Here is a 12,270-nt window from a genome sequence, read left to right on the forward strand (position 1 = left end):
GCTCCTAGGGAGCCTGGTCACCCACAACCATCCAGAGATGGGCGTCGTTAGGACACGCCAGGATTCCTAGAGGAACCAAAGAGCATTCATTCCATCCTCCTGGAAACACGTGGAGCTCAGGAGGCCTGCTTGGAGCGTGAGAACTACAACTCCCAGCAGCCCCCGCGCGTCGCCATTTCCCACTGCCCCCCTCCTCCTCCCCCCCCTCCTCCGCACCACGCCGCGCCAAGCCTGCTGGGTGGGGGAACCGGTCGCCGGGGCCAAAGATGTCGCAGACTAAGAAGAGAAGGTTAGAGTCGGAGGACGGCGGAGGAGCCGAGGAGGGCGAAGAGGACCGCGGCGGGGAGGGAGAGTCGGGGGTGGTGCCCGCGGCGCCGCGCCGGACGAAACGTGAGCGCGACCAGCTGTACTACGAGTGTTACTCGGACGTGTCGGTGCACGAGGAGATGCTGGCCGACCGCGTCCGCACCGAGGCCTACCGCCTGGGCATCCTGCGCAACTGGGCCTGGTTGCGGGGCAAGGCGGTGCTGGACGTGGGCGCGGGCACCGGCATCCTCAGCGTCTTCTGCGCGCAGGCCGGCGCGCGGCGCGTCTACGCCGTGGAGGCCAGCTCCATCTGGCAGCAGGCCCGGGAAGTGGTGCGGCTCAACGGGCTGGAGGAGCGGGTGCACGTCCTGCCGGGCCCCGTGGAGACGGTGGAGCTGCCCGAGCAGGTGGACGCCATCGTGAGCGAGTGGATGGGTTACGGACTGCTGCACGAGTCCATGCTGAGCTCGGTGCTGCACGCGCGGACCAAGTGGCTGAAGGAGGGCGGCCTGCTGCTGCCGGCGTCCGCCGAGCTCTTCGTCGCGCCCATCAGCGACCAGATGCTGGAACTGCGCCTGGGTTTCTGGAGCCAGGTGAAGCAGTACTACGGCGTGGACATGAGCTGCCTGGAGGGCTTCGCCACTCGCTGTCTGATGGGTCACGCGGAGATCGTGGTGCACGGCCTGTCCGGCGAGGACGTGCTGGCCCGGCCCGAACGCTTTGCCCAGCTGGAGCTCGCCCGCGCCGGCCTGGAGCAGGAGCTGGAGGCCGGGATCGGGGGACGCTTCCGCTTCAGCTGCTACGGCTCGGCGCCCCTGCACGGGTTCGCCATCTGGTTCCAGGTGACCTTCCCCGGGGGGGACTCGGAGAAACCCCTGGTGCTGTCCACCTCGCCTTTTCACCCGGCCACGCACTGGAAACAGGCGCTGCTCTACCTGGACGAGCCCGTGCCGGTGGAGCAAGACACGGACATTTCCGGAGAGCTCACCCTGCTGCCCTCCCGGGACAACCCCCGTCGCCTGCGCGTGCTGCTGCGCTACAAAGTGGGAGAGCAGGAGGAAAAGACCAAAGACTTTGCCATGGAGGACTGAGCCTTGTCTCCCAGGCCGCCCATCTCAGCCGGCCCCGGCCTGCTTGCCGCTGAGGGGCTGGGGTGGTCAGAAGAGAAAGGGACATCCCTTGTGCAAGTAGGGGACGTTCTCTCTGTCGCTTTCCCTCGTGGTTCCTGGGGAGGGAAAATGACTTTTTTCAGTCTCCGTTTGAGGAGGGTCTTCTGGCAATGTTTATTTAAACAGTGGTTTCCCCCCCCCCCCAACCTCCCTGATCATCTCCAATGACCTTCACAGTGTGGTTATTCATGGGCTTAGCTTCAAAAGCATATGGTAACCAAGCACTTGTCTTTCCGATTTTGGTGTTGCACTAGGGGAAGAAGAGAGAGAGATGACAATATCAATTTATAAATGGTTTTTGCACAACTCGCACCTCATACCTTATTTCAGTGTGCAGCTGGGGAGAAAGGTGAAAGAAAGAGTTCTATTAGGTTCCAAAAACGTACACTCGGACTTAATATCTCTCCACAGTATGAATTTCAGTGCTAGGGACCTTTGCCCCGTGGTACTTGTTGCTCATTTTCTAAGAGAACTATTGCTCACAAAAAGAAGGAGTTGAGGAAATAGTTGAAGTACTCTTTTGCACTTCCACAGGTGCTCAAGTCGTTGAACATGTTAATCCATTAAGTAAAATAGACTTTAATGTAATTGGACAGCATACCTAAGAAATACAAAAGGTAACATTTGGGAGCTAAAGGTCTGAAAGAGGAAAATACAGTGGATTTAAAAAATTACCCATTTAAGGCTAATCAAGAAACAATTTCAGATATGTTCCATAATTTGTTTAATTCTTGTAAAGAAGGCACAGAAAGTTTCTGAACCTAACTGAAGGGCATATTCATTTCCATGGGTACATTATTTAAGTTACCAAAGTAAAATACATTCCCAGCCTTTTTTTTTTTTTAAGTATACTTACTTGAAAACTCTTGGAAGCATCATATAACTTGACTGACTTTAGTGAAAGTTCCTTTTTCAGGGATTTTGGCTTGGTGGGTTTTTTGTTTAGTTTTTGCTTTTTGCTTTTTTTTTTTTTTTTTAGTTCAGTCAAATGTGGAAGTTGTGAATTAGGGAAAATCACTTGTAATGAAGTGTGAATCTTGTTATGAAATTTATTGCACGGATGTTTCCCCTTATCTCCTTGGCAAATAAAAGATTGACATCCTCACTTTTTATAACTGAAGCTTTACGAAGTTTTGTGCACCCTCTGAATTATACTGCTTTTGCCTTTCCCACATTGTCAGTTCCTAAGTGTCTCAACTCTTCAGAATATACCTTCAAGCAATTCCAGCTGTGGTTAATATATGCCTTTCCACCTACTAGTAGCTTTTGTGTACTAATAGGAAACAAGTGTGAAAAACTCGTGTTCTGAAGTACTCTTAATTTCTTCTTTCTTGTAACTTTGCCACTTTGTTTTCTGCTCTTTTATTCATTGTATATTAAAACACTTAAGCATAACTGATGTGCTAAAATTTAGTCATGTTGGAGATCTATTGTGAAGGGAAACACATACAAAAAGTCATAAATTAGAAAAGTAGGCTTGGTTAAGCTAGAAATAAAAGTAAATAGTTCATTTGGGGGGAGCTATATCTTTTAAATCAAACATTTACTTATTTAAAGTTTAACGTGCAGTTTGATTAGATTTCTTATCATCTTGTTTAAATTTGCTAAAACAGCCCCTTTTACAGTATGCTCAGCCTTTCAAATTCCATTTTGTTAGTGTATTTTACAAATATAACTACTACAGAGAGTTTTCATTACCAATACAAGCTCACAAAGAAACAAGTTAAAAGCTGGGAAACTACAGAAGTAAAAGATACTTTGTAATAAAGCAGAATAAGCTTTAAAATCCTTGTTCTTTCTCAAAGGAGAAATACAGCCTCTGAACCCTTTAGTAGCTATATTAGAGGCAGCACAGCAGAGTGATAAGAGTTTGCATCTGAAGGAGACAGGCAGCGCATGCCAGTGAGTAAGCACTAGCGCTCTGTGTCCTGGGACAAACTACCCTGTTACTCCTCCTTTTTACATTTTTTCCTACAAAGCTCTCCAGTACAACACAGAAAATAGTACCCCCTCGATTGACATGTAAGGTTACAGGTTAATCAGCTAGCCCATGTAGTGCCTGGTACAAAACATCTCAGTAACTCCACAGTCTGCCATTACCTAAGTCAGGCAAGCCTGGAGCAGTTGGATAGATAGAAAATATGCTACAGAATAAATATCCAGTATTTTGGTTTTCTTGCAGGTATTGGCTGCCGGGATCAGGAATGCTGTACATGAAGAGCAATGTATGGCAGTGATCACTAGAAGATCCAAAAGAAAGCCAAGGCCTTTGGGATGCGGACGCTTCCAAAAAGATGAAAGTGTAAGATACATCAACATTCAGCCATTGTGCTGTCTGTATGGACTAGTTCTGATTGCTTAGGGCTGTTAAGGCCACTGGCAGGTACTCCCAGATCCTTAAGAGAAAAAAACAGTGAAGTTCTACATGCTTATGTCAAGTGGCTTATGTTTACTTAGTTTTATAAAGTTTTTTTTCAAATATCACCAAACCATTAAGCATTTTCTTGGATGAACTTTTTATCAGTCACTGTGATAAACATTTGGGATATAAACAAGTAGATAATTTTTTTTCAAGTAGATAATTTTTTTTTCTGCTTTCAAGTAGATAATTTTTTTTTTTTTTTTTTTTTTGTCCATCATGGGGCTTGAACTCTGGGCCTGAGCCCTGTCCCTCAGCTCTTCAGCTCAAGGCTAGCGCTCTACTACTTGAGCTAGAGAGCCACTTTCGGTTTTCTGGTGGTTTATTGGAGATACAAATTTCACAGACTTTCCTGCCCGGGCTGGCTTTGAACTGCGATCCTCAGATCTCGGCCTCCTGAGTAGCTAGGATTACAGGCATGAGCTACCAGCACCTGGCTCAAGTAGATAAACTTTTATAAGACAAACTAAAATAATTACTTGGGTTTGTCTTGGTGCTACAGAAGATAAATAAAGCCAGGCTTTGGTGGCTCATGCTTGTAGTCCTAGTTACTTAGGAGACTGATGTCTGAGGATCTCAGTTCAAAGTTATTTCAGGCAGGGAAGTGTATGAGACTTTTACCTTGTTAACCACCAAAAGTCTGAAATGGAGGTGTGGTTCAAATAACAGAGTTCCAGTTTTGAGTGAAATAGCTAAGCAAGAGCAAAAGGCTATGAATTCAAGATCTCCATACTATAGCAGCAGGGAGAAAAAAAATCAGCAGGTAGATGTCTTCATTTTCCATAGGTTTATAGATTCATACAGCTCTTAAAGAATTGCTTTTTTTTTTGGTGAATATAGACTGCTATTATCTAGTAACTTTAGTTCTTTTTTCCTTTTTGGGGGGAGACGGGGGTTAGATGTTGATTTTGAGCAAAACCTAGAGCTTGCCACACTTGAGCAACACCTGCAGCCATTTTTGCATTAGTTTGTTTTTCAAAGTTAGATCTTTTGCCCTGGTCAGTCCTTAAACAGAGGAATCTCTTAGGAAGCTGAGACTATAAGCATATATCCTTCCAGAAAGTTGAACCTTGAGTATAAGTCACTTCCTAACCCCATACTGAAGTTCACACTTTTGTTGAATTAACCCATAATTCAAAGAGCATAGTTCTAAGTAGTAAACAACAGATTTATATTTAATAAATGAATGAAAGGGGAAAGTTCTTTACCATAACAAGTCTTACTCAAGATCTGTCCTGGGCCTGGAAGAATGGCTTTCAGTGTATGTCAAAGTTGACAGATACTAGGCACTCATTGACACACTGCCTGTGCATAGTTACCTAGCAGCTAATCAACCATGGCATCCTTTCTGAAGTTCCCAGAAAGCTAAGTCCCCAAAACAATAGCAAAACTCTTATAGGTTCTTGGTTGTAGAGAGCACAGGGAGGCCTCTGATGAGTCCAGCAAGTTGTGGAAATGAGTAAAAAGGAGTTGAGCAAGGTGAATGTGAGGAATCTCCAGCAAACAGCTGCTTCATGTTTTGTGTATTGCCAGCCTTGTTATCACCATACTGCACATCACCCATCTCTGAGGAGAGATGAGTCTTAGGACACACAGAGAAGCCTCATTCCTCCCACATCACACATCTATTCATTGATTAGGTCATAAACACCAACTATGTAACAATGTAGTATGATGAGATAGGAGATTATGTGCATTTACCATTGGCATGTTTTTAAGCCAGGAAATATTTCATTCCAACTGAACCTTATCTCTACTGCAACAGTGGTTAGAAGTCAGCACTCTTCTTAAAACTTTTCAAGGGGAAAAACGGTATTTGCCTCATTAGATTATGAAAAGTCTTATGGAAAGAATCCCATACTACCTCCAAAACTAAGTTGTTACTTTCCAAATAAATGGCTTGGCTTACATCATTATAAGTGGTATTGATATATATTCCTTCACACGTCAGCTACTAGAAAACTGAGCAACATTAACACCTCTCTTGTTCTTTTCTTTACCTTGTATGTAGCTTCATATTTTTTTGAATTTTTCCTCATGCACTAGTTATAACTGTTTTGTTGGTATTTATGACACCTTGTTCTAATTGTTGTTGGCATTAAAATGGTTTCTGAAGCCAGGTGTTAGTGACCCATACTTGTAATGCTAGCTGAGGAGGCTGAGATCTGATGATCTGGTATGAGCTAGCCTGGACAGAAAAGTCCATTAGACTCCTCTCCGATTAGCCAGCAAAAATAGTAGAGCTGTGGTTCAGATGGTACAGCACTAGCCTTAAGCAGAAAAGCTAAGGGACACCTTTATGGAATATGTGTGTATGTATACATGTATGTTTACATATGCACATATATGTGTAATATACACATATGTATATACAGACATATATACACATATATACGTATGTATGTATGTATGTATGTATTCCTTCTCTTTCCAGGCTTCCTCCGAGGAAAACAAAGAACAAAAGACAGAAGATGGATAAAAGGAAATCATTTCTGCTCCTGAGTGCTTTACAGGCATTCGTGCAATTATGTGACTGACATATAGTAGGGAAAATCCTTCCATTCTGCAAATTTTTTCATTTAAAAATAACAACTGAAGAGAAACATAATGAGTTAAATTTGCAACTTAAAAATACTAAAAGAATAATTACAATAAAAATAGTTTATAAGAGAAAAAATGCTAATATAGAGATGACTTAATAGGAAAAAAGACTTTTGAACAAAATGGAATTCACAGAGAGGGGCAGAAGGCTTAAATACACATGTATTATACTGGATGTGAATGCAAACAGAATGATCTTGATTGTCATACATCCCTCTGCTCTGCTGTACTCCACTGCATGGGCCTACTTCCTGCTTAGTGGTGTTACCTGATGGTGCTAAACATTCTTGATGGAAATGAATACAGGTAAGTCACCCATTATAGACTGACATCTCATTGAATTATAGCAGAAAGGCTTATTGTTTGTTCAGTATCCAGAAACTTAAAAATTCCACTGAGATAATGGATCTTTTCAGCACAAACTTTCTTGGCGGGGGTTAGAATGGAGAGTTACAGGTGGTTATGCCTACACTTGAGTTTGAATACTTCATTATTTTGGTCACCAGAAAAGTGAAAAGGAAGGGTGCAATAGGAATTCTCTCGTTTAGAAGGAAAATAGTTGAATATCACTGAGTATAGGAAGTAGTTGGATGGGGATTGGAGATAATAACTCCTTTTTCTAGTCACAGGACAAAATAAAATAAAGAAACCTGAAATTGCCCAAGTGTGTTGAGTCATGCTTATAATAACCTTAGCACTTAGAAAGTAGAGGCAGGAGAGTAGATTCTGAGTTCAAAGTCAGTCTGGGCTATATAGCAAAACCCTGTCTCCAAATAAAGTTAAAGAACCACATAAAGGATATATTTTTCTTAAATATGGGCTTATGAAACAGTAGTATTTTGATTGATGATAAATTACTGCTTATTTTGATATTTGTCAGTTTCAGTGGTCTCATACTCATCTCCTTTTCTGAGGCAAGTTCTTAGTAGGTCAGGCTGGCCTTGAACTTGATATCCAGTTTTCATTTTAATTTATAGATTGCAGAGAACCCATGTCCAGATGAACTACAAAGGCTCCTCAAATTTGTAAACACAACATTTCAATCCCCAGTATTTCAAGCTGTGTGCAGTTTAGTAATGGAGGTGTAAAAAAAATGCAATATTGCTGTTACTAAAACTATATCATAAAATTATTATAAAAACAAAATACAGAGTTTTGACTTTAAGGCCCACACATAATGAACAGGGTTAAAATCCACGAATGGTTAAAATATTAGACATTTATTATGCATTCATTAAAATCTGACTTCTCACTAGAAAAGTATGAAAATGGCAAACTGCTTACTTAATGTGAACTTCTAACTCTACCATTGTTTATCATGTACTGAAATTATAAAAATAAGAAACACTTAAATGGTTAAGAATGTGCAGTTAATGGACTTAAAAAGAGAGGATTTGGAAAATCCAAGGATTAAATATACAGCTCTTGAATAATTGAAAATTTTCTGTAGTTACAATAATTAGAGGAAAACATGGAGAGAATGATAGTAATTACATCAGAGATTTAAATGCAAAATGAAATTAGAAACCACAGGAAACGTGCTGTTTATAATCAACACAATTAGATACCAGCTAGTTCTTCTTGAACTCTCAACCAAGGGGAGTCCAGACATCATTACAACATAGGCTCATATATAAATTAATTTCATGATAAAGGATTCAGAAAAATACTATGGTACAGCTTCACAATGGTAAGTCCCATAGCAATAGGAAATAGAATGGTTAAATCAGTCTAAACAATGAAAGTGAAACCAGACCAGAAAGGATGTAATCATTTTACCAATAGTCTCATAAAATAGTAATTTAAAATAATATAGTCAATGATTAACTATGTGCTATGACTTGTTACTGGTTTGTAAGTTTTCACCTTTTGTTGCATCATATCAGATTAATTTTATACCAAAGAATAATGCATTCAGTGTGATAATACTGTGAAAATAGCATGCTTTGAATCTTCACAACAGTGTTTTAATGTGGCCTGATATTCCTGAGCATACAGAATGGTTTTAATACTGCAATGCTTTATTCATCAACATGTGTGTAGCCCCATTAAAATTATTCATATGTTAACTTTGCTTACTTCCCATGAGGCATACAAAATAAAATCACATTCTATGATGGTAACTCTCATCCTAAGGAAAACTCCACATTTATCATAACATTATATTTAACAGAAAAGCCTCTTTCTTCAGACAGGTCATGGCTTGTGTACAGATAAACAGTCATCACACTTAAATAAAGCATTCTTGTTAAATCCTTGTTAAATTGAGTTGCTAATGTGTGTTAGGTGCACGTTTCTTTGTGTATATACTGGTGTCAGGGCTCCATGTTCTTTCTCAATTTTTCCACTCAAGGTTGGCATCCTACCACATGAGCCATACTTCCACTTCTGGCTGTTTGGTGATTAATTGGAGCCTCACAGACTTCCTTGTCCCAGCTGGCTTTGAACTGTCATCCTCAGATCTTGGTCTCCTGAATAGCTAGGATTTGCATGTGTGAGCTACCAGGGCTCAGCCAAGATGCACTTTTCATTACATTATCTACTCACTAGACCTGTGAAGTATTTCTATAAATCCTTTGTTGTAGAAAAGAAAACAAAATATAAAGCAATTTGTGAATTTCCCCAGGCCATCACCTAAGTAAGTAGCAAAACCAGGGACTTACCCTTCAAAGCCCGAGCACCTAGCTTTCCTTACTATCTACACTCTGCTTGACGCCTGCCATCTCAAAGTGTGTGACAGCAATAGACACTTTAGATAGGCTGGTCATTGTCTTAGGTCCAAATTCCCTGCAGCAGTCTCTGAAACAGGGATACATGTAGCAATGTTTATCAAAATGTTCCCAAATAGTGGAACAGCGTCCTGGAAGAAGGACAGGAAGGGAAGGAGGCCAGCTGGGGTGTGATGTCAAACTCCCAAGACATGCTGAGTGGGAGAGGAGCCCTGAAGCCAGCGCAGATCACACCATACAGTTCCCCGGGTAAGAAGCGCCAGATCTAAAAAGTTTCTACCTTCTCACCTCTCAGCAGCCACTGGTGAGACATAACTTCCATGGCATGTCCTGCACATAGCAGATCTCACAGCCTCGGGACTGTACCAAGAAAGTGCTGAGGGTTGAGAATGGAAACACTTTTGGAGCACATGTTGGGAGAGAGAGAGACCGAAGGTCACAAAGCAATAAGATCTGTAGGATGTCAGATTTGCCTTAAGTATATCCCTCTTTCATAAGTTTTCTGTAAAGCTGCATTAAAATCGTATGAACAACAGAAACTAAGGAAGAGGGAAATGTTAACCCTTGACTTTCTAGAACCTCATACACATGTGTAAATGTAATTTTTTTTACTCATTACTTTGAAAATCAGTTATTTTTCAGGTAAGAAGTAATACATGTACCTATATCTTGTACATGTATCCATATATCCATTGTTAGTGTTTTCAACTCATTGCTGCTACAGATTACATTTGTCCTCTCTCCACTCTCTCCCATCCAATCCCATTATTTCTGGAGCTTGGACTCAAGTCCTTGAACCCTCAGTTGTTTCTTTGCACTCAAGGTTGGTGCGCTACCACTTGAGTAATACCTCCACTTCTGGCTATTTGGTCATTAATTGGAGCTAAAAGTCTCATGAAGCTGGGTGCCAGTGGCTCATGCCTAAGCTACTCAGGAGGCTGAGATCTGAGGATCGTGGTTCAAAGCCAGCCCAGGCAGAAAATCCGTGAAACTCTGATCTCCAACAAACCACTAGAAAACCGGAAGTGGTGCTGTGGTTCAAAAGGTAGAGCGCTTGGGCTGGGAAGGTGGCTCAGTGGTAGAGCGCTTGTCTCACATGCATGAGACCCTGGGTTTGATTCCTCAGCACCACATAAGCAAAAAGAAAAAAGCCGGAAGTGGCGCTGTGGCTCAAGTGGTAGAGCACTAGCCTTGAGCTGAAGAGCTGAGGGACAGCGCCCAGGCCCAGATTCAGGCCCCACGACCAGACCCCCCCCCAAAAAAAAAAAGGAAAAAAAAAGAAAAGGTAGAGCGCTCGCCTTGATCTGAAGAGTGTAGAGACAGCGCCCACGCCCAGAGTTCAAGCCCCACAACCAACAACAACAAAAAAAAAGTCATGGATTTTTTTTTGCCTGGGCTGGATTCAAACTACACTTCTCAGGTCTCCGTCTCTTGAGTAGCTAGGATTACAGCTGTGAGCCACCAGCCCCCATCGCCAGTCCCATAACTAAATTCTGGAACATCATGGGCTGGGATGACTCCCAGATTTATACGGTACTGTCATCGCAATGTTCCCACTTTGTTTTAGACTCATGTCTCCTGTTTTTTAATTATCATCTTTACTACAAATCTAACATCACCAAGCTGTGAGCACAATTTAACATATTTTATAAATGTAATCTAATATGTGTAATTGCAAATATATAACCCTTTACCATGTATGTATGTAATCGAAACAGCATTTTTGTTTTTAACAATTTTATAAAAATACTGTTAATTTACTTATGACCATGTTTTCTTTTCCAATAGCACCTATTACCTTCTGAAATTAATTGCTCATTTCTTCTATGTTAACTCAATAAAATCTATATTTTGTTTAGAGCAGAGTCTTTAAGCCCAGAAATTAATAAATGAATGAATAATATTAAATTGTGGTTTGTCTATTGGTGTTTTCTTACCTTTAGACATGAAGTTCTTTAGTATTTGCTTGTCTTCAATTTTCATAACTCCTGTCTATGTGAAAAGTTCATGAAATTCACTCTCGTGCTAGTGGTCTGTGAGACCCTGTTTGCTACTAACATTGCTCACCAGGATTTTAGTACTTTTTTTTTTTTTTGTCGGTTGTGGGGCTTCAACTCTGAGCTTGGACGCTGTCCCTGTGCTCTTCAGCTCAAGGTGAATGCTCTACCACTTGAGCCACAACACCACTTCCTCACTGGGATTTTATTAATCATATTTTTATGACTTATTTTCATTTTTGTTCCCCTAATTCCTAGGAGGTTGAACATCTTTCCTTACATTCATTAGCTATTTGCATTTGCTTTATTATGAATTTATTGCTTTTTTATTTTCCTATTTGATTGTAGGCCTATGAGTTAGAAGCCCATTGAAAATTTAGAGTATTCCATTGTGAATGCTGATATACCTGCTTTTAATTTTAATGTTTTTACAAATTAAATTTTTGCCACTCAGAACTTCTCCATTTTTATGAATCCAAATCTGATGATCTTGTTTGTTATTGTTGTAGAGCTTCTTATCTGATTAAGAAAGCTTTTCCTAATCCAGTGTTAGATAACTCCACCCAAACTATCTTTCATTTTCATTACTTAATTCTTAATATGGATAATGTTAAATTTTGGTATGGAAAATAATTTCAAGAAAATATTCTTTTATCAATGTAAAACTAAAAACTCCATTTAATGAAGCCTATCAAATTTTATTTTTAATATATCAGTATTCTTCAGAAAATATCTCAGTATTTAAAAAAAAATGAGTAACAGGTAAGATGTAAAATGGAAGAAAAATTTCCAAAAAGAAAAAGCAGTGGAAAATAGCTCTAGGGACTTTTTCCAGGGGAAATAAAGAAGAAAAAGTCTTAAGTCAGAAAGAGACTTCAAGAGGGGCGGCTTCATACTGGAGAGGATCCAAAAACTAGTGGCAGGCTACAGCATAAATAAGAAATGTTCTCAAAGAATCTTTGGAGTTGAGAAAGAACGAATGTCCAAAAGATAGATGTAGGTGGTAAAACAAAATGTCTAAACAAAAAAGTAATCTCTCAGTAAAACCA

General features: G+C 40.8%; 1 protein-coding gene and 1 long non-coding RNA gene across 2 annotated transcripts; both read left to right on the plus strand.

The window, feature by feature from the left end:
- The first annotated feature begins 218 nt into the window (after positions 1-218).
- On the plus strand, positions 219-2,580 carry Prmt6 (protein arginine methyltransferase 6). The gene has a single exon (XM_070007860.1). The coding sequence runs from the start codon at positions 267-269 to the stop codon at positions 1,395-1,397; it is 1,131 nt and encodes a 376-aa protein (XP_069863961.1). The 5' UTR covers positions 219-266; the 3' UTR covers positions 1,398-2,580.
- Positions 2,581-4,692: 2,112 nt separating this feature from the next.
- Positions 4,693-7,151, plus strand: LOC138817356 (uncharacterized). The gene is made up of 2 exons (XR_011368818.1): positions 4,693-5,706; positions 6,329-7,151. It is a non-coding gene; the product is annotated as an uncharacterized lncRNA (long non-coding RNA).
- The last annotated feature ends 5,119 nt before the right edge of the window (positions 7,152-12,270 follow it).

This window comes from Dipodomys merriami, unplaced genomic scaffold, assembly GCF_024711535.1.
Source record: "Dipodomys merriami isolate MVZ:Mamm:240054 unplaced genomic scaffold, mDipMer1.0.p SCAF_7, whole genome shotgun sequence".
NCBI lineage: Eukaryota > Metazoa > Chordata > Mammalia > Rodentia > Heteromyidae > Dipodomys > Dipodomys merriami.

What these genes read in the sequence shown, in the direction of transcription:
- Prmt6 (XM_070007860.1), top strand. Translation starts at nt 267, where the DNA reads ATGTCGCAGACTAAGAAGAGAAGGTTAGAGTCGGAGGACGGCGGAGGA.